Source organism: Bufo gargarizans, chromosome 1 (assembly GCF_014858855.1).
Source record: "Bufo gargarizans isolate SCDJY-AF-19 chromosome 1, ASM1485885v1, whole genome shotgun sequence".
Lineage (NCBI taxonomy): Eukaryota > Metazoa > Chordata > Amphibia > Anura > Bufonidae > Bufo > Bufo gargarizans.
Window position 1 is genome coordinate 304,560,059 of NC_058080.1, and position 26,420 is coordinate 304,586,478.

General features: G+C 40.3%; 1 protein-coding gene across 3 annotated transcripts in view; it reads left to right on the forward strand.

The window, feature by feature from the left end:
* CSGALNACT1 (chondroitin sulfate N-acetylgalactosaminyltransferase 1) overlaps positions 1-26,420 on the forward strand; it is a 332,098-nt gene that overhangs the window by 299,529 nt on the left and 6,149 nt on the right. For all 3 annotated transcript variants that reach the window (XM_044305053.1, XM_044305061.1, XM_044305069.1), the window contains 2 exons: positions 2,694-2,872; positions 4,036-4,130. In XM_044305053.1, the coding sequence (XP_044160988.1) occupies positions 2,694-2,872; positions 4,036-4,130 (274 nt within the window). The remainder of the gene's footprint in view (positions 1-2,693; positions 2,873-4,035; positions 4,131-26,420) is intronic.

Below are 26,420 nucleotides of genomic sequence, written 5' to 3' on the forward strand. Positions count from 1 at the left end.
ACACTTGCCCAGCTGACTTTGTTCATCCCTGAAGTGAAGATATAATAATCTCATGATCCTAGTTCAGAGGTCCATAACCTCCACACTCCAGCTGAAACTAAAATTCCCAGCATGCTCATTCACTTTTATAGGCGCTGCAAGGACAGCCAAGCATGTGGGGAGTTGTAGTTTCATAACAGTTAGAGTGCCGGAGGTTGCTGACCCTTTTTCTAGTTGTACAATTTTATATATTGCACGCATGCATCTAAGCTACTACATAATTGCTAGAGATGAGTACGTTTCTTGAAATTCATTTTGGGTCTAATTCTAACAAATTGGTCTGAAAAATTATTTTGGGTACGAATAAGTTCTACCTGAATTGAAAGTGCTGCAATTGGCGTGAAAATTGGTTTATGGTACTCTGAGGTTTCATAGGACTCATATTTTCATAGTCTCATCTTTCTTTTTTTGTTTTTTTTCCAAAGTTTTTTTTTTTTGTTTTTGTTTTATCTCTCTCTGTCTTGCTCTTTCAAGCTGTTGAGCACAAAGAGAGCAATATCAGTGTCAGAGCCATGAGTAAGGCAGTGTTCACAAACAGCCTGTTAAAAATATACTGTGCAGTTGGTTTTTTATGCTTTTTAAAACTGTCTCTTATTGGGGGCAGATGCCTGCCAGTGTTTATGCACACAGTAGTATCAGAAGAAGCAACATTTTGTTCTGAGCAAGGGGTCTGAAATTATATTGGGAGATGCCTTCCCATGTTTATATGCACACGATAGTATCAGAAAAAGCAATGGTTTCAAGTTCAAAAAGTCCAGACCAAAAATTCATCTTTTTTTAGGGAGCAGCACCCATATTCTCACTTGCGGATGATGTGGACGACTGTTTGTTTTCCATCACCCCGCCCGTTATCTCTCTGTCATTTACCAGATATTTTATTTTGAAGCCTGTTAAAACAATGAGAAACTCGAGAAACAGATTTTTAAGAAAAAAAAGCAGCTGCAATTGGACATTTCCTGGGTGCAACCAAAATCTACACTGCTGTTGGCAAACTGAAAGTACGCTTATCGGCCACTTCTAAACTGTTGAAATATTTTAGGAAAAAAAACACAATTGGACATCCTCTGGCTGCAAGCAAAGTATACACTGCTGTTGACACACTAAAATATTGCATACTTATAAACTGCTGAAAAATTGCAACAGGTTTTTTGAAACATTGCAATAGAATGTCTCCTGTGTAAGACCAAAATTTACACTACTCTTGACACACTAAAGTACGCTTATTGGTCACTTATAAATTGTAACAATTCGACGACAACTAACCAAAATACACTGTTGAAGCTTTGCAATGCATTTTTGGGACGAAAAAGGAGCAATTGCTCATCGTCTGAGGCAAAATGTATGCTGCTGGTAATGCTGTAAAATATGCTTATTGCACAATTATGAACTATAGAAGCTTTGCAACAGTTTTTTTTTAATGCTGTGTCCTGCACATTAAAACAAATAGTTGACTGGCTCTTTTAGGGATCTCTGTGCAGCAGACTGTATCAAGGGTGGATTGGCCATAAACCTTACAGGGAAATTTCCCAGGGGGCCGCCTGAGCCCTCTTTACGGCCGACCAGTGGAAGTTTTTGGGGATGTATTTTGTGATGGACTATGGTATTTGGCTCTGTTGGGGTGGTGTAATGTGCCACAATATGGTATTTATGGACCCGACTACAAAATGGGGGCACTTTTAGTATTTTTTCCTGGGCCACTTTAAGTTCCCAGTCTGCCCCTGGCCTGTATACATGTGATTTGTGAACAGCTCCAGCCCTGTCTGTAACAGACATAGCAACAAAAACTCACCCTATCCTGTCCCTAATGATAAAACCTGACTTTCTACCTGGTACTTCAATATACCTAACTAAACATTATCTTCACAATCTCTATATTCTCCTTGCAAGACCCTAAAACGGCTGACTTGTGTCTAATTGTCGTGACTGTCAGAGACAGTGACTGAGCTAACAATGGCATCTTCTTCCAAGCTAACGTAGTCCCTAATAGACCAGCCAATATTCTCCATCCTGAATGGCTGTTAGGCCTCATGCACACAAACGTATTTTCATTCTGTGTCCGTTCCGTTTTTTTTGGAGACCGTATATGAAACCATTCATTTTAATGGGTCAGAAAAAAGGTAATCCGTGTGCATTCCGTTTCCGTATTTCCGTTCCGCAAAAAATAGAACATGTCCTATTATTGTCCGCATTATGGACAAGGATAACACTGTTCTATTAGGGGCCAGCTGTTTCGTTCCGCAAAATACGGCATGCACACAGACGTCATACATATTTTTTGCGGATCCGTTTTTGCGGACTGCAGAATACATACGGTCGTGTGCATGAGGCCTTTGGTTGACTGCAAGGCGTTCTGGGCAATAACGCCAGCTGGGGCCCTGCCTGGGGTCTAGTGATCTTCTGTTTTATGTTTTCTGCCTTGTTTCTCTCAATTGTGTACTGAATTGTAAAATGGAGTGCAAAGTTTTGTGCGGTTCATTCATAACAAATTACTAATAGTTTGGATTCGTTTGCAAGTAAAATTTTTATTAGTTTAGAATCAATTTGGTCGTTTCTATTAATAAATCTTATGGAGATTAGTATAGGGCTTTTTGTGCTGTATAAAAACATCACAGTAAAAAGAAAAAAAACTTTCTGTTTATTTTCTTTCTTTTTAGAGCAGCAAATTTCAAGAACTTCACATTCATCCAGCTTAACGAGGAATTCTCCCGTGGAAAAGGATTAGATGTTGGTGCTCGTGCCTGGAAAGGAAACAATGTCCTTCTGTTTTTTTGTGATGTGGATATCTACTTCAATGCAGAGTTTCTGAACACATGCAGGATCAACACACAGCCAGGTATGACCAGTCTAGCTGCTCACTGCTATCTGATGTGTAGCACATTTTCTTTTTTATCTTAACAACTCATGAATTATTAGTCTAAACACTGCTATAAAGGAGGAAAGCAGTGGTGTCATGAAATCCCATTTCTCTTTATTTTCATTTTCCTAGCATGTCCAATCATAAGTAATTATGGTATATTACTTTTTTGAATTACAAATAATGCTGAGCTTATGATATGGCTCATGACTTGTACTTATATATCCAAATGTTCCCAGGATAGTTCCTGAAAACTTAATACCGTGTTTTCACATTAAAACTACACTTGTATATTAAGGTATTGCATACGGTACATACCAATTCCCTAATATACTGTAGTCTCATTCAAATTAACACAGTTAATACAGACTCTGTGCACGCCTCCATCCAAGAAGTGAACAGTACATCCCGATTCCTCTACTCAGCCACTGACCGCTGTTCTTGTGCTAGGTGCAGCTACCAGCTGTCAGACTCCCACTAAGCAAACCAGACCTCTCGTCTCTGACATGCTTGCATGTAATGCTGTAATGCTGCAAGCTTTGAGTTCTGTGGGTGTTGTCCGTGTCTTCTCCCTTTTAACACATGGTTGTGCAAGCTGTGATTTCTCTTAGAAAGGGTAGCTTAGCCGTCTCCTTGGGAATATATAACATGCTGTGAGTAAATAACTGCAACCCTCTCTGGGCATAGATGCTTCTACAGTTCTCAGAAGAAGTATAACAGGAAGTAGGGGAGTAATGTAGGCTCAGACTACAAGCAGAGTTTGTTTGTAATCTTTAGCTTGAAGCACAAGTCTGTATTGGTTATTGGTAGATTTTTTTTTAACATATTGGAGCAACAAGATGTGGATATTCCCTTTAAATTTCAACATATGCTTTGCTATGCTGAACTTTATATGTGGATCCCATGCTCCACCCATGCTTCCTTTGCCATGGTTTTCCAACAAACTGGCTATAAATCCAAATTCCAAGGCATCAAAATATCAATGTTTATTGATCTCATCTTAAAATTGTGCAAGTGCAGTGTTGCGGTCAGGCTGACAACAAAAAAATTAAAAAATTTAAATAAATAAAAGTATAAACATGTTTTTTATACTAAAGGCTATTAAAGTCATATAATGATGTTGTATTTTATTTCCTCTTTAGGAAAAAGAGTTTTCTATCCTGTTCTTTTCAGCCAGTATAACCCATCTATAATTTATGGACATCATGATGCAATTCCTCCCATTGACCAACAACTGGTAAGCAACTTGTAGGCAACATTGGGTCATGTAATCAATGTAGACTGTGTCACCATGAGTCTGGATTATTGTCTATAGCAATACATGATTAGTACTGCACAGGAGGAGTCCAGATTACCAATATTTATTTTACTACTGCTTCCCTCTCCCCCACTGTCAGCACTCAAAGCTGCGATGAAATACGCAACATAATGGAGAGGACTCTTGTGCGCATGAACAGCAGCCCAGACAATGTATTCCAGCACAGTTTTAAATCACAACAGTAGAGGAATGGGGAGGGAGGGCAATAGCAGGGCAAAAAATAGTGTTCTGGACTTCTTATCTGCAGGACTACTCATGCATTACTACAGATAATAGTCCAAATTCATGGTGACAGATTTGCTTTAGGCACTTGCCATTCATTGTACTCGATCTCTAGCCAAGTCAAACAACAAGGGATTTGCAAATTATGCACTGGACATTAATAATTAGGAAAGTCATAACATATATTCCAAAAGGTAGTCTGCTGTGACCTTGGTTTAGTCTTTAGTCCAGCAGAACAGTCATATCATATACATCTGCAATCGATGCTGCCCTTACAGATTTGGCTATGGATGACCAAGGTATTTAATTACAACCACAGAAGAGATATATACGCTCCTATGTGGCCTTCACTAATAACCTGCATGCAAAAACAAAGACTGCTTTATATATGGCTGAATCTTCCTTTATAGTAAACTCTCTGGTGCGTAGAGGAGTGTTGGTAATATACTGCCCATACTTATGGCAACAGCAGTGCAAGGTACACGCATAGTGTTTAACCCTTTCTGTGATGTACTATTATGTCACAGAGCACCAGTACTTAACACTTATGTCGTAATAGTACGTTATGGTAATGACGTGGACTCAGGAGCTGATTCGATGCCATCACTTATAGGTACTGGCTATATTATTGTCACATTCGGGTGTAGGAGGGAAACACCACACCGAACATAGGAGGGAAAGGGGTAAGGGAATAAGGCCTGGAAACTAGGGAAAGGAGATGGAGAAAAACCTAATCAAAGTCATGACTAACTACCAGTATGAACAGACCCCAGAGATAGGTGCGTTCATACACAGGAATACCTAGTGTCCTAACTCACCCTATAGGGCCCTGGTACTAATGTCAGGACTGAGACAACCTGTTCCTCCAAAAAGAAGGACAAACAGGAGTCTCCCTCAGGCCTTAATACAAATGACAGAGAAATGCAACACACAAAATAACCCAAACTAAATAAAAAAAGGAAAGAAAACACTTGGCTATGGCAGCACCAGGAACTCAGCCGAGATCCACACACCAGCAATCCACATCTCAAACAGAAGCTATAAACCGCATAGCATAGTGGGAGAAACAACAATAAATAGAGAAGGTTAAATGACCATAATAGCCACACCTGGGGAAAGAAGGAGTGGCAAGCACCAGAAACAACACAGACGTCATTTGATCCAAACAGAAAACATGTCAGATCAAACCACGTGTTGCCAGTCTCACCGATCTCCCGCTGCCTGTCACGGGAATGTCTGTGACAATTATGCAGCAGGCTCCCGATTCTTATGCAGGGATCAGATATAGCTTCAGTCCTGGCAGTTTAACCTCTCAATAGAGACTGTAGCATCTGAACGATGAGTCAGAGGGAGGGAGCTCTTTATACTGCAATCCGCACCTCGAGAACATAATTACACAGTGCCAAGTACTTGGCATGGCAGACAGGGACCTCCAGGGGAATACTACACTTCCCCTACAGAGGCCGCCAGAGCTTTTCTTATCATGGTTTCTGAAGCTGGACCAATAAAGATTAACTGATTGTCAGGCAGGCTTTATTATGAACATAGGTAGTCATTATGAGACGATCCTGTCTTGTAACCTGAAGGTCTTTTGAAAATGCACATTACTTGCAGTTGGCCTATTGACACATCTGCACATATACAGTAGTTTATTTTATGACGATCTGTAAAGTGCATCATATGGAACATACAAGCTGTCAATAATCAGGCTGGTCATGGGTGCGCAGGGGCACAGCAGGAAATATGATATTGCCTCTATGTTTAAGGTTATTATTAGAATATAACCAGAGCAGGCAATTATCGCAGGGGTGGGATTCAAATTTTTAACAACAGGTTCCCTACTTAGTGCCTCCAGTAGATGCCCCCATAATGCACCAGTATAAATGCCCCTTCTTAGTGCCCCCAGTAGATTCCCTCCCCTGTAGTGCCCCCAAAATTAGCCAATATAAGATTCCCCTAGACAGTGCCCTCATAGTGCTCCTCTCCCCCTAGAGTGCGCCAATGTGCCACAAAAAAAAACACTTATACTGACCTGTAATCTGGCAGCGATGCGATGCAGGCCTCTTCTGGTCTGTGTCCAGCGTGGTACACTGCCCGCCTCAGGCTGCATGATGACATCATCGTGCAGCCTCTGCCGGCATCTGATAGGGAACCTGCAGGGAACAGGGAAGGAAGACACCTCTCCTCTGCCCTGCTGCAGCATCCATCTGTATCGCTATCCTGAGGACAGCGATAAAGATGAATGTGGGAGATGAGTGCTTCCACGATTGAAGCCGCCACCGCCAGAGCACCCTATCGGAATTCAGCAAATAACACGGTTCTCTGATCCGGCTGTAATTTAACAAACGGATCTGGAGAACCGTAAGGAACCAGCTGAATCCCATGCCTGAATTATCGGGAATGAAAATCCATTGCTGATAATTGTTTGCTTGTCAGAGGGGATGAGAGGTGCATTTACATGACTTCCTCTGTATTGAGAGATCTGATCTCTGTTCCGCATGCAGATGTATTTTTCCTGGGCAGAAAATCCCTGTTTACACAGGACAATCTGCTGTCCAGAAACAATAATTTAGGTGTCAGGTCTGTCCAGTCATACTTTAACCTGACATTTGCTTTCATCATATTCATTAGCATCCACTATTTTCAGTTGGGGCTGATCTGTGTATGTCTGAATGTATAATATATGTGTGTACATGTCTGTGTCACGCAGCACAAGCTTTCCTCTAGGTGTCACAATACTGCAATGAACCCATCTGTAATATGGTAAATGACGCATTACTAATTATTTAATATATATTGAAAGTCTTAATTTTGGAAGAAGAAATGCATCTCCAGTAGCTAATGGACATCCTCTCTTATCATTCATGCACACAGCGTTGTACTGAGATTCAGATTGCCTCATGGGCAGGCTTCCAGGTCATTCAGATTAATGCATGAAAGAGCTGGCCTTCTATCCCTCTGTTTCTGCTGTCAGGATCGCTCAGCCATATCTGTGCTTTTTTATCCATTAGCTTTTATTGCGGTGGCGATGGTAATATGGTGCACGTAGAACTTTTACTTACCATCACTATACAAAATTATTTTGACAGGAAATATTTTTTTCTTGGATGATCATAGATTATTTTTTAGAAATACTGTAAATGCAAGTAGTGAAGAAGAAGAATGAATACCCATAACATGCATGCAATTATGTATATAGATGTAATGCAAGGCACCAAAGAAACAGACCAGTGAGGATGAAGTCAAGGGGTTTATTAACAAAATAAACAAAGTCCAGGTAAACTTCACTGGGCAAATATCAGGCAAACACAAAACGAAGGAAAGCCAGGAGTAGTCCCCATCCGTGCATAAGTCTCTGTGCAACTTGCCAGGTAAACGGACGCGTCACGGAAAGTCCTGGGTCCTGGGTCCCACTGGAACGGACGGAGTCCTAGCAATCTTCAGTCAGTAGCTAGCAGTACTGACCTGCACCTAGATAAGGAAGGATAACAGTGGGCACTGACCGACCTGGGAGGCCACCTTTTATGTGCCTGCTAACAAATCTCAGGGCGCCAAGTGTCCACTCCCAATAGGTCAGGATCCTGCACTACACCTGTGTACAAGGCTTTGGTCAGTCATTAGTCAATTAGACCAATGCCGGCCCCCTAATCTACTTCGAACTTGCGGCCAGGTGCTATTCCCTTCGCTGGTTGGTGAAGCACATAAGAAGTGCATACGTGCGACCACGTATCCCCTTGCAAACCCGTTTTCGAACGTAAACGCGGATGCACGACAGGCTTTGCGAGAGTGCGCGAGCGTGTCGACATGGACACCGGAATGGAATCCGTAATAGGCACCGGAGACTAGCTCGGCTGCAGCGTACTGCCACTAGCCCGGCCAAGCTGTCCCCGAAAGCCATGCGGTCTTCCCCTCTGGTGCACATGCGAACGCAACCCGGCGTCGGTTCGCAAAGGGGTCGGAGCTGATGTACCAGTGGAGACACGCGTAACCTGTCCTTTTTGGTCAATCCGGAGTACGAGACAGGTGAGGATCTTACAATAGACATACCCACTTATACATTCATATGAGATCATAATTACTTTGAATGCAAATTAACAACATTTCACCCTCTATTTATTGCATCAAACAGGACCATTTTATTGCTTTTCGATGTGTAGTTAGCACCTGCAATTTATGGCTTCAAACAACCATTATCTTATTATATAAAGGGGTTGTATCACTTCAGCAAATAGCATTTATTATCTAGAGAAAGTTAATACAAGGCACTTACTAATGTATTGTGATAGTCCATATTGCTTCCTTAACTGTCTGGATTTATTTTTCCATTACATTATACACCGCTTGTTTCCATGGTTATGTCCACCCTGCAATTTGAGCAGCGGTGGCCCTGCTTGCACATTATAGAAAAAAAACACCAGCCTATGTGAGGTCCTGGCCACCAGAGACTGGTACTTTTTCCTATAGTGTGCAAGCACAGCTACCACTGCTGGGTTATAGAGTGGTCGCAACCATGGAAAAATGGCAAAGAAAGCAATATGGACAATCACAATACATTAGTAAGTGCTTTGTCTTAACTTTCTCTATATAATAAATGCAATTTGCTGAAGTGACACAAACAACCCCTTTGGGGACAATTTTTTGTTGCATTGTACTAATTTTGAGCTACAAATATTTTTTTCAATTGGTCTTTATTAAAATGTTGAGCCCCTTTCTCTGTACAGCCGAGAGATTCTGTAGTAGAATGAGGTGTGTTTTTACTGTGTTCCATCAGGCAGCTAAGCTGATGGCTCCTTATCTTTGATCTCTGACCTTGTAAACACTCATTATAGCTCAATTCTTATCTTACTGATAAGAATGTAGCTTAAATAAGTGTTTATGACCTTTTAGTAATTTAGCGATAGTGTTTATTAGATGACCGGCACAAAGTGAAAGTGCGATCCACCCAGCTAGACAAACAGAACGTCTGAATATTTTTAATAAAGACAATTTGTAAAATAAAATGAGTAAAATGCAATCATTAAAAAATTGCCATCCAAGGGGGAATATATAGTCTTTAAGGGGTTTCCTAAGAAAATTGACCAATGACCATAAAAAGAGAAAAGAAGCTGTACATCTGATAAATCTGCTGCCGCACCAGCTCTCCTCACCAGTCTTTATTAACCTTGCTGCAGAGATGATGTATCTATCTACCCATGTTACTGCTGTAGCCAATCAGTGGCCTCAGTGGTATCTGGCTCAAGACCAATCAGGCCAGTGATTGACTCAGTGGTCACGTGGGTAGACAGGTAAGTTGCCACTACAGTAAGGTAAATAAAAGATGGGCAGGAGAGGTAGTGGGTTTATAATGTTAGTATTTTGTTATTTTATGCCTTTTTTAGCAAGTTTTCTTTCAAGCTCTGCAGAGAGAGGAAGGAGAGGATTGGTGACTCTAATTCTGGACAACAATACTGTCTTCTACATATTATGAAATCAATCAGCATATGGTTTTGGACCTCATAACAGAATCGTGGGCATTAACTTTAATAGAAAAAATATGTATATTTGGTACAGTTTTAGTGGTAATGGGACCCATTTTGGTATTATGCCCGATGAACATTTTTCAAACAGCACATAGACTATATCCTCTTCACTCAAAAACATGTATGTTTGTTCAGCCTGGGCATACATGCCTAATGTTACAGTATAGAGAGGGGGTAGCAGCCACTAATGGTGCAACTGCTGAGCTACCAGAGAACAAAGTTTGGGCATGTTAACATCTTACAGTCAGGCTGAATTCATACATGTTAGGATGTTGGATTGTACCCACATTCATCTACTATGTCATACCCGTCTTTACAGTGCTCAAACATGATTATTAGTCAGACATGAAGTTCGTACGGACACCCTTGTCCTCTCGGTCAATGCAGTAATTCATATAGACTGCCACTCACAGAAATATAAGCTTCTAGTCTGTTGGTTCCAAAATGTATGATAGTTGTGTCCAAGTACTACATGAAAAACGCATTTCATTAGAGCAGCTTATCTCTAATGTCTCACCAGGGAAAGATTTCTGCTGAAGTGGGCACCAGAGAGTAACAGTGTTCTGTGTAGGTGTTTAATGATTATTGGGAAGCAGAAATGGGCACAGCGATGACATCATTATGTGAAGGAGTGAGACAGTATGGAGGGCTTACAATCATGTCAATGTGAGCTCGAACAAAGAGTGAACTAGAATAGTATTTACACGGGAGGCAATGTAAGGACAAATCTACACATGGGAAAACTTCTTTATAAAGAAAGCCAATAATACATTGACTTTTTCTTTTTTCAGATAATTATCATTTTGTATGAATAATTTAGCAGGATGAAGAAGACAGCCTTACTGTCAAAGCACTGTAGGAGTTTAAGGGCTCATGCAAACAACAGTTTTTTTCTCTTCAGTTGTTATCCAATTTTAAAACAGACCCCAAACTGATTCTATACAGGTCAACGGAGCCATTCACACATCCATTCTTTTCACAGATCCATACACCCTATCTGAGAAACTCACTGTAGGTCCAACTCCATTTCTGCAGTTGAGACTATCCCTTTCTATTAATGGGAGTGGGAAAATGCATGTAGAAGATGCCCCTTTTTCAAGGATCTGTTTTTGCAGACAGGAAATTGGAGAATTCTACTTGACACAATTGGATGGATACCTGAGGCCAGGGCTGGTTATAGGGGGTAGCAAACTTGACAAATGTCTCTAGCTGCCATCTATTGGCGTCCCAAGGACAGGACTCCCAGATGCAACCTGTGAGAGGAGCATGTAAGCTTTTGATACCATGGAAAACAGGGTTTTTATAATTTACACCTTAAAGGGGATGTCTCATTTCAGCAAATTGAACTTGTCATGTAGAGAAAGTTAATACAATGCACTTATTGTGATTGTCCATATTGCTTCCTATGCTGGCTGGATTAATTGTTCCATCACATTATACACTGCTCGTTTCCATAGTTACGACCACCCTGCAATCCAGCAGAAAAAAATGCCAGCCTCTCTGGGACCCAAAAATGGTACCAATAAAAACGTCAACTCTTCCTTCAAAAAACAAGCCCCTGCACAAGACGATCGGCGGAAAAATTAAAAAACTATGCCGTTCAGAAAATGTAGACACAAAAACATTTTTTGTTTCAAAAATACTTTATTATGTAAAACTGAAACAAACAAAGAAAGTAGACATATTTGATATAATTGTGTCCGCAACAACCTGTTCTATGAAAATAGCACATGATCTAACCTGTCAGATGAACGTTGTAAAAAAAAAAAAAAAAGGTGCCAAAATAGCAATTTTTGGGTTACCTTGCATCACAAAAAAATAATATAGAGCGACAAAATATCATATGTACTGCAAATTAGTACCAATAAAACTGTCACCTTATCCTGTAGTTTCCAAAATTGGGTCACTTTTGGCAGTTTCTACTGTAGGGGTGCATCAGGGGGGCTTCAAATGGTACATGGTGTCTAAAAACCAGTCCAGCAAAATCTGCCTCCCAAAAAAATATACTGCGCTCCTTTCCTTCTGTGCCTTGCCGTGTGCCCTTACATCAGTTTACGACCACATATAGGGTGTTTCTGTAAACCGCTGAATCAGGTTAATAAATATTGAGTTTAGTTTGGCTGTTAACCCTCGATGTGTTGAAGAAAAATATGGATTAAAATGGAAAATTTGTCACACCTTAATGGGTTAATGTCACCACACTAAATGAGTACTGCACGTCCTGTTCAATATAAAAATATTTAATCTTTATTTAACAAATCAAAATATAAACATGATTCCACATCTATTACACATTTCATATAATAATGCCTAAGCCTTCTAGTGGATGTATTCAATAAGTTACTACACCTATTATAAACAGAGTATACCTCATACAAGGAAAGGATTGTCAGTGGTGAGTATCATTACTCCTCCTGAGGACGCAGAACGGTGAAACGTACGTCGGGGAGACTACATATTTATCCGGACCCTCACTGGTACGATATCTAATTTGTCCTTGGTTTGTTGTTTGGGAACATTTAGTACCTTACTGTGTCATCATGACTGTCTATTAGGAAGCGGGGTTATCGTCTAACTTTATACTGGGTCATTGTATAATGAAAAATCTCATTGTGCCCTATGCTAGACTGATCCACAGAATCCCCACTTCCTATTATGATACTCACCACTGACAATCCTTTCCTTGTATGAGGTATACTCCGTTTATAATAGGTGTAGTAACTTATTAGATACATCCACTAGAAGGCTTAGGCATTATTATATGAAATGTGTAATAGATGTGGAATCATGTTTATATTTTGATTTGTTAAATAAATATTAAATATTTTTATATTGAACGGGACGTGCAGTACTCATTTAGTGTGGTGACATTGATATTTTTGAGTATCCCAGTAACAGCATTGTTACTATATCTGACCAATTAGGTATTTCTTAATGGGTTAATGAAGTTTGTAAAATTAGTTTTGAGTAACCTGAGGGATGTAGTTTATACAATAAGGTCATTTATGGGGGGTTTCTATTATGTAAGCCCCACAAAGTGACTTCAGACCTGAAATTGGGTTTTTAAAATTTTCTAAAATTTTTTAAGAATTGCTTCTAAAATTCTAAGCCTTCTAACGTCCCCAAAAAATTTAAATGACATTTACAAAATGATGCCAACATAATGTAGACATATGGGAATGCTAAATAATAAATATTTTATGAGGTATCACTTTGTTTTAAAAGAAGACAAATGTAAATTTTGAAAATTGTTAATTTTTCAATTTTTTTGTTGTAAATTTGTGATTTTTCCATCAATAAAGGGGAAATATATTGACTCAAATTTATGACTGTCATGAAGCACAATGTGTCACGAAAAAACTATCTTAGAATGGCTTGGATAAGTAAAAGTGACACATGTCAGATTTGCAAAAATGGCCTAGACAGGGTAAAACTGGCCTGGGGTAGAAGGGGTTAAAAAATAGGTAGTTTTCGGATGACACATTCCCTTTAAGATCCATTTATGAGGGACAGAGCATGACTTTGTGTATTATGTATACAGATATATGCATGTCAATGTGTTATGGCTGGCAGCATCTCTACACCAACTCATGTAGACTTATTGTAAACATTTCCTAGTTCAAGCACATTCAAACAATGTTCTTATCAAAGCTAGTTCTTTAAAGAGACACTATACAACAGATAAAAGCACTATATACATAGTGCAAATATCACTTTACCTAACATTAAGTTACCGTAATAATTTGTACTTATATTTATTTCTTTTTTTTTACTTTACTGGCACAGACCCAATCACTCACACAGGGATAGATGTAATGCCCACTGTTGAGGAGAAGATATGAGAACCAAGTAACCTGGTTTTAAATTTATGGTGTTCTATCATTACAAAATGGCCCTGTTTGATCACTCAGTTCAGGATTAGAAATAAAGGCTCTGCATTTTTTTTTACAGATAAAATATGATTGAAATGCAATACCAGTCACAGCATGTGGGCAGACATGGCTCTGTTTCTGGAAAGAAAAAAAGTGATCTTCTGGTCTAATCTTGGGGAACCTATATCCAACTTTGGATATAGGAATAATTATTTATGTTGTTCATAACAAGTAAAAAAAAAAATATTCTGAACGTAGCAATCAGGCTCCTCAAAGGGGTTGTCAGCAATCAAATTTTTTTTGGTGTGGCTGGACATGGACTGAAAAGAAAAAAACATACCTTGTCATAGCATCCTGGTTCCGATGCTGTGCCTCCTGTCCTTGCTGGAGTGGAAGTGTGAGGTGCCACCTACATGTATGTAACCCCTGCCGCCAATAAGATGTCAGTATTGGCATGTGACTGCTGAGCCTTCTACACTCGTCGTTGCTGATGCCATTGATTGGCTGATGTACAGTACAGACCAAAAGTTTGGACACACCTCATTCAAAGAGTTTTCTTTATTTTCATGACTATGAAAATTGTAGATTCACACTGAAGGCATCAAAACTATGAATTAACACATGTGGATTTATATGCATAACAAAAAAGTGTGAAACAACTGAAAATATGTCATATTCTAGGTTCTTCAAAGTAGCCACCTTTTGCTTTGATTACTGCTTTGCACACTCTTGGCATTCTCTTGATGAGCTTCAAGAGGTAGTCACCTGAAATGGTCTTCCAACAGTCTTGAAGGAGTTCCCAGAGATGCTTAGAACTTGTTGGCCCTTTTGCCTTCACTCTGCAGTTCAGCTCACCCCAAACCATCTCGATTAGGTTCAGGTTGGGTGACTGTGGAGGCCAGGTTATCTGGCGCAGCACCCCATCACTCTCCTTCATGGTCAAATAGCCCCTACACAGCCTGGAGGTGTGTTTGGGGTCATTGTCCTGTTAAAAAATAAATGATGGTCCAACTAAACGCAAACCGGGTGGAATAGCATGTCGCTGCAAGATGCTGTGGTAGCCATGCTGGTTCAGTATGCCTTCAATTTTGAATAAATCCCCAACAGTGTTACCAGCAAAGCACCCCCACACCATCACACCTCCTCCTCCATGCTTCACGGTGGGAACCAGGCATGTAGAGTCCATCCGTTCACCTTTTCTGCGTCGCACAAAGACACGGTGGTTGGAACCAAAGATCTCAAATTTTAACTCTTCAGACCAAAGCACAGATTTCCACTGGTCTAATGTCCATTCCTTGTGTTCTTTAGCCCAAACAAGTCTCGTCTGCTTGTTGCCTGTCCTTAGCAGTGGTTTCCTAGCAGATATTCTACCATGAAGGCCTGATTCACACAGTCTCCTCTTAACAGTTGTTCTAGAGATGTGTCTGCTGCTAGAACTCTGTGTGGCATTGACCTGGTCTCTAATCTGAGCTGCTGTTACCCTGCGATTTCTGAGGCTGGTGACTCGGATGAACTTATCCTCCGCAGCAGAGGTAACTCTTGGTCTTCCTTTCCTGGGGCGGTCCGCATGTGAGCCAGTTTCTTTGTAGCGCTTGATGGTTTTTGTGACTGCACTTGGGGACACTTTCCCAATTTTTCGGACTGACTGACCTTCATTTCTTAAAGTAATGATGGCCACTCGTTTTTCTTTACTTAGCTGATTTTTTCTTGCCATAATACAAATTCTAACAGTCTATTCAGTAGGACTACCAGCTGTGTATCCACCTGACTTCTCCACAACGCAACTGATGGTCCCAACTCCATTTATAAAGCAAGAAATCCCACTTATTAAACCTGACAGGGCACACCTGTGAAATGAAAACCATTTCAGGTGACTACCTCTTGAAGCTCATCAAGAGAATGCCAAGAGTGTGCAAAGCAGTAATCAAAGCAAAAGGTGGCTACTTTGAAGAACCTAGAATATGACTTATTTTCAGTTGTTTCACACTTTTTTGTTATGTATATAATTCCACATGTGTTAATTCATAGTTTTGATGCCTTCAGTGTGAATCTACAATTTTCATAGTCATGAAAATAAAGAAAACTCTTTGAATTAGAAGGTGTGTCCAAACTTTTGGTCTGTACTGTACATGTGCATGTAGATGGCATATCACATTTCTGTTCTAGCGGTGATTGGAAGCACCTGGTGCATTGCTGGATTTGGGACAAGGTAAATAATGTTTTTTATGGGAATAAACTGTGCTTAGACCATGTGAACGATGTATGTCATGTCATTGGCCTAGGGCGAGGGCACGGCACTCAAGGAAGTGCCATGGGCCACTTCAAACAGCTGAACAGCAGGGATGCTGGGAGTAGGACCCTCAACGATCAGGTATTGATGATCTATAAACTGATCTATAAACTGAAATAGAAAAATGATAGGTGCCCACCCCCTTGTTGCTATAGATATGGTGCTCTTGTCAAGTTGACTCACCCTGTCAATGTATTAGATATATAAGAGTATGTTTAAGACAGGCACTATGTACCGGAAACCATCCAGAGGATATATTTCCTTAAAACAACCATTTAATATCCTCATTCAAAATAGATAAATATACACATCTGTACATAAAAACTAAAAATAGCAAAAATTAAAGATAACAATAAAATATATTAACAAACAAACAGTGGCACTACCAAGAGAAGTGTATGTATGATAGATCTGCTGTAAATGTGGTATTGGATAATAACTATCATCCATACAATTATCAAAACACTGCCACACTGGGTACCATAATTGTGTAATGGTCCTATAAGTGTGATTAATATTGCAATTTGTTACTCCCACATAATTCGATACAGAGATGCTGTATCCTTCAAATATAATGACACATTTATATATGTTGGTACATAATTAGTTACATCCGCAGAAACTTTGCCTCCTTATAGGGATAATTGTCTCCTTCAAAGAAGGTTTGATGTTAATGATAACTGTGAGTCTGTGGGCCCCCATCCTACTCTTCCAACTGTTGAAATTTCCAAGCTTCTAGAAGAAAAATTATATTTAAGAATAAAAACAAAAATTTAAATATGACATATAAGAGTATAGACTATAAAGAAAGTGTAAAACGGTAAACAACTGCATATCTATCATGGCTATTTTAGTATTCTTAACTTTTCCCTGTATTTTAGATTTTTTATTTAGATTTTTCCTCTTTATCTTCCATCTGTACATATTTTTTTATATCTTTATATATTTTTGGACTTCTGTGGTGACATAAACCTAAAATTAACAAAATAACTGGGCAATTGTTATTTAGGACAGAAAGCAGTTGTCCACAAAAACCGCACTAATACACAAAAAAACTCATTGAAAACGCAACATAAATGCAATGTTTTTTTTTGGAACTGGTTTAATATGATAATAATGAAGAAAACTGGAGTATATACAAAAGAAATCACAGAAAAAAGATGCAAAACATCCTGCACGATATGATAGTTAATATGCGTAATGTACAGGGCTACATTCATAAAGTCACTGAAAATAATGCACTATAATAATAGATGCAACTATTATATATGGACTAAGCCCTCACTCTAATGATAAAATCTGAGACTCTCAGCCAATACATTTTGATCAAAACACATCTGTGCCCACCTACCCAGCGCTTAGGTGGTCACAGTTCAGGCAGGTCCTATGCTAAATCTTCATATGTCTGGGCTGTGGGGTAGAGTGGCAAGACGAAAGCCTTTTCTTGCGAAAAAAAAAACATCCAAGCCAGGCTACATTTTGCAAAAACACATCTGAAGTCTCCCAAAAGCATGTGGGAAAAGGTGTTATGGTCTGATGAAACCAAGGTTGAACTTTTTGGTCATAATTCCAAAAAATATGTTTGGCGCAAAAACAACGCTGCACATCACCAAAAGAACACCATACCCACAGTGAAGCATGGTGGTGGCAGCATCATGCTTTGGGGCTGTTTTTCTTCAGCTGGAACTGGGGCCTTAGTTAAGCTAGAGGGAATTATGAACAGTTCCAAATACCAGTCAATATTGGCACAAAACCTTCAGGCTTCTGCTAGAAAGCTGAACATGAAGAGGAACTTCTTCTTTCAGCATGACAACGACCCAAAGCATACATCCAAATCAACAAAGGAATGCTTCACCAGAAGAAGAATAAAGTTTTGGAATGGCCCAGCCAGAGCCCAGACCTGAATCTGATAGAAAATCTGTGGGGTGATCTGAACAGGGCTGTGCACAGGAGATGCCCTCGCAATCTGACAGATTTGGAGTGTTTGTGCAAAGAAGAGTGGGCAAATCTTGCCAAGTCAAAATGTGCCATGCTGATAGACTCATACCCAAAAAGACTGAGTGCTGTAATAAAATCAAAAGGCGCTTCAACAAAGTATTAGTTTAAGGGTGTGCACACTTATGCAACCATATTATTTTATTTATTTATTTTCTTCCCTTTTTTTTATCTTTGTCTTTTTTTACATCACAGAAACCTGACATTTTAACAGGAGTGTGTAGACTTTTTATATACACTGTATATGAGGGTAACCCATCAATATCAAAATGTCGGACAACCATTTAAAATTTTCTAGGTACTGTATCAGACAGCCCCATTAACATAACAGTTAGTATGTAATTTGTTGCAATTAGTAGCGTCATTGTGTTTGCTTGCCCTGATTGTGTGCAGAGCAATATTCTACTGCTATTCAAAACTGTGGCTTTTAATACTGCTAAGTATCTAAAAGTGGGACCAAAAGTCACAAAAATTAGGAAATACAGTCGGTAGGAAAATCTTTCTATCACCCATTTGCTGTGAGGTCTGTTTTTGACCTTGCTTTTGATGGATGTATAAGTGCCATTATTGTTCTCTGGCTCCCCCATTAGCTTTCTATTGCAGCACTAATAACAATTACAATAATTGCACAGTAAATCCTTTCAACAAATTTACTTCCACGGAAAGTGATAAATGTAGCTATTAAGAGGGAATGCAGAGGTTAGGGCAAAAATTGAAGGCGGCAGCTGAACTCTGCTTGTTTCTAAAAGGGAACTGTAGTAGCTTAACTTGTAGGTGACCTGATACTCATTATATCCTCTCTCGAGGTTCTGGCATCATAGTCCATGGCTGTGATGGCTAACCTCCTGCACTCCAGCTGTGGTAAAACTACGACTCCCAAGATGCACACTTGCTTTGCTGTTCTCGGAACTTTATAGAAATGAATGGAGCATGCTGGGAGTCATAGTTTCACCACAGCTGGAGTGCCAGAGGTTAGCCATCAGTGGTCTATGGTGTTTGTACTATTGTCTTTATCCACATTCACGTATCATCTGTTTCTTTATGTGTTAATTAACCATCATATTTTCATATATTGTTGGTACAGCAGAGATAGCCTACTTCCACATCTGTGTTCTCAATTCCTGTTTTGAGATCCGTGAGAGGATCTCAAAACCGGAATTAAACAGTTCAGTTTTGTCCCATTCATTGTCAATGGAGACAAAACTAATCAGGATGCATCTGTTTCGTTTTGGTGCCGGACACAAAATCGCTGGAGGCTGAGGTTTTGTGTCTGGTTTGTGTTTGTTTTTTGTTAGCAAAAAAGCTGGATCCGGCGCCCATTGACTTACAGTGATTTTCATTAATACAACCGAATCCTGTCAAAACGAATGCATCCGGATGTATTAAATGGCTCAGATCCGTCTAATTCTGTTTTTGAGATCCCCTGTCACAGTTGTGAAAGTAACCATAGATGTGCTCTAAAATAAATAACTGCAAAGAAAAAGAGGGGGTTAGCATATCCAAATGTGCAGGTTCAAGTCGCCACGTCTGAAAGTACAAAATTAAAAACAAACAATGCAACAGCACTCCGCAAACATAAATAATAAAGTAAATATAATCATGCCATACTAACTATAAAAATATACTAAAACTAATGCTACGCTCATTATATAAATGTGAAATTCTTGGCAAATACATTTCGCACAAAATCATTTGCGCCTGTCCGCCAATGATAAAGCGATCTCTTTAGGACAGCAACCTATGCCAAATACAACCTCTTTTGGTGCCACAATGGCCTCCATTAAATTCAGGGAATGCAGGTTTTACATGTATGGTGAGCCCACACTGTATTTTACCTTTCCTGGTGCCAAATGGCCTCCAATGAATATAGGGAGAGCCGGCTTCATGTTTATACTTGCACTGATTAAAATAATTACAAACTGAAAAGAATGGCGTGGTATTAAACAGGCAGGAAGTGCTCAAACCCACATGCAGTTGTGCCTATAGATACAGGAGAGCAAATCCTGCACTTGTGGCCCGTTGCTAATGACGATCTCCAGCAAAAACACATACAGTGGAGGATTCCCTCAGCGAACCACAAGTACCACAATAGACATCCTACACAAGATAGCAATTATGTGGATGTGATAATCAAATAACAATATAACAAAATAATAGCAAAGAGAGGTGCAAGTATAAAGCTGTAGCCTTCTCTCCCTGTATTTGTTGGAGGCCATCTGGCACCAGGAGAGGTGAAATACAGAGTGGGCTCAGCATGCATGTGAAACCTGCATACCGTGAGTTTGATGGAGGCCGGTATGGCACCAAAAGAGGTAGTATATAGCGTTTAGGTTCTTGTCGTAAAGAGATCGCCTTGCCAGGGCCAACAGCCACAAATAATGTACAAAATGTATTTGCCAAGAATCTCACATTGATGTAATGAGCATAGCACCAGTATATTTTTTATAATGAGTATGGCATTATTGTCTTTAAAAAAATGCCTACACCATCTGAACGGTTCATGAATATGCATGAGCTGGCATCTTCATCTACAGGTGGTGGTTCTCCTGCAAGAAAATTGACTACTGAAAAAAGTGATCTGCTTCTTGGCAACAACATATTTAATAAAAACCATATTAATGTAGCCTAAATCTCAGTGGATATTATGATCAGTGGGAAAATTTGATATGCCAGTATACTGCAGCATTCATGAGTGTCTGTGGTTTGTTTGAATAGAATCTACAATTATTGCTACAGAATGTTTGGTTTGGCTTTCCTGATCTCAAAGGACAAAATCTGATTTAGTTCTTGGTACCAAATGTACAGATTGAGTCATAGTTCAGCCATGTTCACAGAGCCTAATTGTACCTTAGAGTGATGGAACAAGTAGGGTTCTCTTTTTTTCCTTTAAACATAGATGTGCTTGATTACAATAACTTATACTATAAAGCAACCAGCGTCTTACAGGGATTGTTCTGGATTCTAATATTGGTGGCCTATCCTCAGGATAGGTCATCAATATTTTACACTTTTTTTTAAATGTTTCTCTCATTTAGGTTTTATTAAGATTTTCCAACATAACACATTAGAACAGTTTCAAAGTCATGTGACATGAACACTTCAGTTATGGTACTTATATCGATGTAAAGGGTATATACAACCCGGTATCGAACAATATGAACCATGGAACAACATGGAGGTTAATGACCTAAGTGGACATGAAACGAACGAGAAGAGACATACAAATAAGACGATAGACAATGAGAGAGGGGAAAGGGAAGGAGGGAAATGGAAAGAAGGCTGCAATTAACCATGGGGAGTCTAGACCTGTGCATTCCGAAATGAGTTCGAGGAACGGAAGGCTTCCCAGGGGCCCCACATTTTCACATATCGTGAGGTGTCTGAGGACGTAATACTGATGAGGTCTTCCAATCTCTGATATAGGGCGGTTTCATCAAACCACTCCTCAGGTGAGGGAGGAGAGGTGGATTTCCAATGCCTAGGAATCACAGCTTTCGCCGCTTGCATCATATATTTTAAGAGGGATTTCTTATATGCTGGGACATCCAGGACACAGTCGAACAGTAGTAAGGCATCTGGGGAATTCTGAATGGGGACGCCTGTGACTTCCTTGATTGTTTTATATACAAAGTTCCAGAAAGGGCGCAAGCCGCTACAATTCCACCAAGCGTGGATCATCGTCCCCTCCTCCGTAAGACATCTCCAACAGCGATCCGACACTGTGGGGAACCATTTATGGAGTAACGCTGGTACTCTATACCATCTAGATACAATTTTATAGCTCATTTTTTGAGCTTTGGTAGAAATTGTGGATTTATGAGATAGTAGGAAGCATTTGTTCCATTGAGCTGGTGTATAGTGGTTACCCAGATCCCGCTCCCAGGCCTGACAATATGGAGGAAGGCATGAGGAATGCCGGTGTATCAGTAGCCTGTACATGGAGGATATAGAATGTAGGACCGCTGAGGGAGAGACACACATCTGCTCAAACTCAGTGAGTTTTCGGGTCAGGGCCTGAGACTTGTTTAAGTAGACATGCTGGAGTTGCAGATACTCAAAGTAGTTACGGGCTAATGGAGTCTCAAGTATTTGGGGCAGAGGTTTCAGTGCGGAGCCTGAGAGAACATGCCAGGACCTGATCGGGCGGGTTCTCGTGCCCTGGAGGAAGGGTTCGGATGAATGTCCTGGAGGAAATCTGGGGTGGTCAGTTACCGATATCCAAAGGGCCTTTGGGGTCAATCAGTGAATTAGGTCGACCTATGGATGCTAAGATTGCAAGGGTGTGGTGGGTGGTAAAGGACAGTTGCGATGGTGTAGGGCGCGGATAGACCACCAGCCATGGGAGGGCTATTACGGAACACGGTGAGGAGTCCTGTGCAATTTGCACCCAGGATTTGGATGTGTCAGTACGTGTCATGTCCAATATTCGAGCATGAGCAGTACAGTGGTAATAAAGTCGACAGCCTGGGAGACCCACCCCTCCAGCTTCCTTAGTGCGGGTCATTATTTCCCATTTTAATCGCGGCCGACTGGGTGCCCACACAAATTGCGTGAAACATCTACGAAGTTGAGACGAGAATGTGGATGGGATGCGAAGGGGGATGGCTTGTAAGAGGTAGAGTAGTTTTGGTAACAGGGTCATTTTTTAAATACTAATCCTACCAAACCAAGAGAAATCTTGTTTGCGCCAACCATTTAGATTTTTTTAGAACTGTTGGAGGAGAGGTGCGAAGTTTAGTTTGTGGAGCCGTGAAAGATCAGTGGTAATTTTTATTCCAAGATATGTTATTCCATTTGGTGGCCAAGTGAAGGGAAAAGAGGCTTTAAGGGAGGGGGTCAGAATGTCTGGTAAGGAGACATTTAGAGCCTCTGATTTGGACATATGAATTTTTAAATTGGACCAAGCGCCAAAGAGAGATATCTCCTGAAGCAAAGATGGCAAAGAAATGCGTGGATTGGTTATGTAGAGAAGGAAACGCTGCACATTTATATTCTTGCGATCCAATCTTTATTCCTGAGATATCTGGATTGGCACGAATGGAGGCCAGTAGGTGCTCCATGACCAAGACGTATAGCAAGGGGATTGGGAAGGGGGAAGGAAAGAGCACCATTAATTTTAACTCGAGCTGTGGGGTGTTGGTATAGTGTTAGGATCTTTGACAGGAATATCGGGCCTATACCTATGTGTGAAAGAACAGCATGAATGGCGTGCCAAGATATCCGGTCAAAGGCCTTTTCTGCATCTAAGGAAAGAGTCATGAGGGGGATTTTTTTTGATTTAGCATAATGGATAATGTCCAGGGTTTTGAGAGTGTTATCCCGGGCCTCCCTCCCCGACACAAACCCAACCTGGTCATTGCAGATCAATGAAGGTAAGTATTCAATCTATTCGCCATTAATTTGGCAAAGGTCTTAATATCTACATTCAAGAGGGAGATAGGACGGTAACTGGCACAGAGGTGCGGGTCCTTTCCCGGTTTCGGGATGTCAGTGATATGGGCCTCAGTGGCCTGCGCCGGGAAGGGAAGCCCAGGTGACACCACATTGAAGACCTGGAGCAGAATAGGAGAAAGAGTAGAAGTGAAAAACTTGTAGAATGTGAACCCATCGGGGCCAGGACTTTTTCCACCTGGTAGAGACTTGATAACTATTTGGAGTTCAGTGTCCGTGAATAGGGTCTCCAAACTGGAAGAGTCAAGTGTAGATAATTTGGGAAGTAGAAAAGAGGGATCAGGGGAGACACTGGGGTTTAATTGACGATCAGCTGTTTAATTGCAGCTCCAGCACCAGAACTACAAGTTCCATCCATAGTGTAGTGGACGTAGCTGGTAACTAAAGCACTGCTCCTATTGAAGTGAATGAGAGCTACAAGGTAACAGATGATTAGCATGGGTTTCAGAACCATTCCAATCTGATATTGGTGGTCTATTCTGAGGATGGGTGTTCAATTTAATTCTGGACAACCCCTTTAAACTAATTTGTGAGTTTACTTATACTAGGGTTAACTTGAAGATATTTTCAAAGTTTCAATATAAAAAGGGCTGATCATTTACATTAAATGTACCTCCAACAAGCTGATAAAAGGGCCACAAATAACTGTGGCAGTCTGTTTAGTAAATGAACAGTAATTGGAGACTGATGTTCACTTTGTCACTCTTCTTGCTTGCCATCATTTAGTGTTAATATACCAAGGCACCCAAATTCAATTCTCTAGTACTATTGTAGACAGTAATTGGGAGTGTGTGACCCCCAGAGCCTTCTGTGTTCTCTCCTCATTCTGTATACTGATGCAAGGTATTTGCCAAACTGCTTTGTGTGTGTTTTCTTGCCTATCTATACTCTAATACAGTATAGCCTGTGTGAACTGCCCTCCTAGAAGGCTTGGATGCTTTCTTCCCCCTCACACTCTGACCTGCCATTTACAATCTCCTCTCCATCCCTGCTGCAATTTCCAACACTGAGAGAAGGGCAAAGAGCAGAGCTAGGAGCAGTGTACAGGCAGATCTATGTCAGAAATTACATGATAGCTATGTACAGGAGTTGCACATACTCTAAACCACAAAATAGAATTTTTTTAATGAAGATTAATTAGAACGCTGCTTAAATTTGCAATAAAAACAGTGGACAACAAAAAAAAATCTGTGCAAACATATCCATAGCTTTTATACAGACAGAAGATTGTAATACTTGTAGCTGAAACAAATTGCCAGTTCAGTGAACAGCACTCCATGATGTTTGACTGCTGCTGCACATTTATTGGGAAACAATGGATCCTCTTTAAATTGTTAGTAATTACCGCTATAATAGCTGCACTTTGTAATTCTTAAGAAATTAGACTTAGTTCAAACATCCAATGTTTATTTGACTATAAAACAGGAAGACATTTGCAACTGCCCTGTAAGGCCAATATTCATTAAAATATAGGTCAAGGTAACAATGTTCACTTCCAATAAGCAACAAAGCAATAAAATCTGTCATAGGACTCTAAATGGAAACACTGTTTTTTTCCTTCCTTCCTTCCAAGAGCCATAACTTTTAGAGTTTTCCGTTCACATAGCTGTATGAAGCCTCGTTTCTCTGTAGGATAAGTAATATTATTTTAATGCCACCATTTAATTTATCACATCATGTACGTACTGAAAAACGGGAAAAATTCCTTGTGGGATAAAATTTTAAAAGAAATGCAATTCTGTTTTTTTAGTTATATTTATGTTATTTTTGATGTTATATTTATTGTGCGGGTCAGTATGATTAGGCTACTTTCACACTAGCGTTCAGAGCGGATCTGTCTGAGACGGATCCGCTCATATAATGCAGACGGTGGCTCCGTTCAGAACGGATCCGTCTGCATTATATTGTAAAAAAAATTCTAAGTGTGAAAGTAGCCTGAACGGATCTGTCCAGACTTTACATTGAAAGTCAATGGGGGACGGATCCGTTTGAAGATTGAGACATAGTGTGTCATATTCAAACGGATCCGTCCCCTTTGACTTACATTGTAAGTCTGGACAGATCCGCACGCCTCCGCACGGCCAGGCGGACACCCGAACGCTGCAAGCAGCGTTCAGGTGTCCGACTGCTGAGCGGAGCGGAGGACAGACAGTGCCAGACTGATGCATTCTGAGCGGATCCGTGTCCACTCAGAATGCATTAGGGCTGGACGGATGCGTTCGGGGCCGCTTGTGAGCCCCTTCAAACGGAGCTCACAAGCAGACACCCGAACGCTAGTGTGAAAGTAGCCTAACAGTGACACCGAAATTATATTGTTTTTCTAACACTTTACTAGTGGTACTTTTGTGGGGGTTCCTACAACCTTTTGATCGCTCTTCAAACATTTTTTTTTCAGGGGCAAAAATTGGCAATTCATTCATTTTGAGTTTTCTTCCATTATGGTGTACAGGATAAATACTTTTATATTTTGGAGCTGGTGATTAGTTTTGTTTACTTTCTGTTTTTCTATGTAAAACTAGGAAAGTGGGGAAATTTAATTGTAAATGGTTTCTTAATTTAGTTTTAGTCCTCCTAGGGCTGGGATGGCCAACCTGAGGCGGAGAGCTGTTGCAAAACTACAACTCCCAGTTTGCCGAGGCTACCTTCAGCTATCAGCCTACAGCAGGGCATGGTGGGAGTTGTAGTTTTACAACAGCTGGAGAGCTTCAGGTTGGCCATGCCTGTCCTAGAGGAATTGAAAAAGTGGTTTTTCGATCATTTATATCATGGACTGCAATACCTTAAAGTGAATGGAGGCAGCACCGCCACCTACTTCCAATGCTGGATCTTTTTCGGAACATTTGATTGAGGGTGTTGGGTT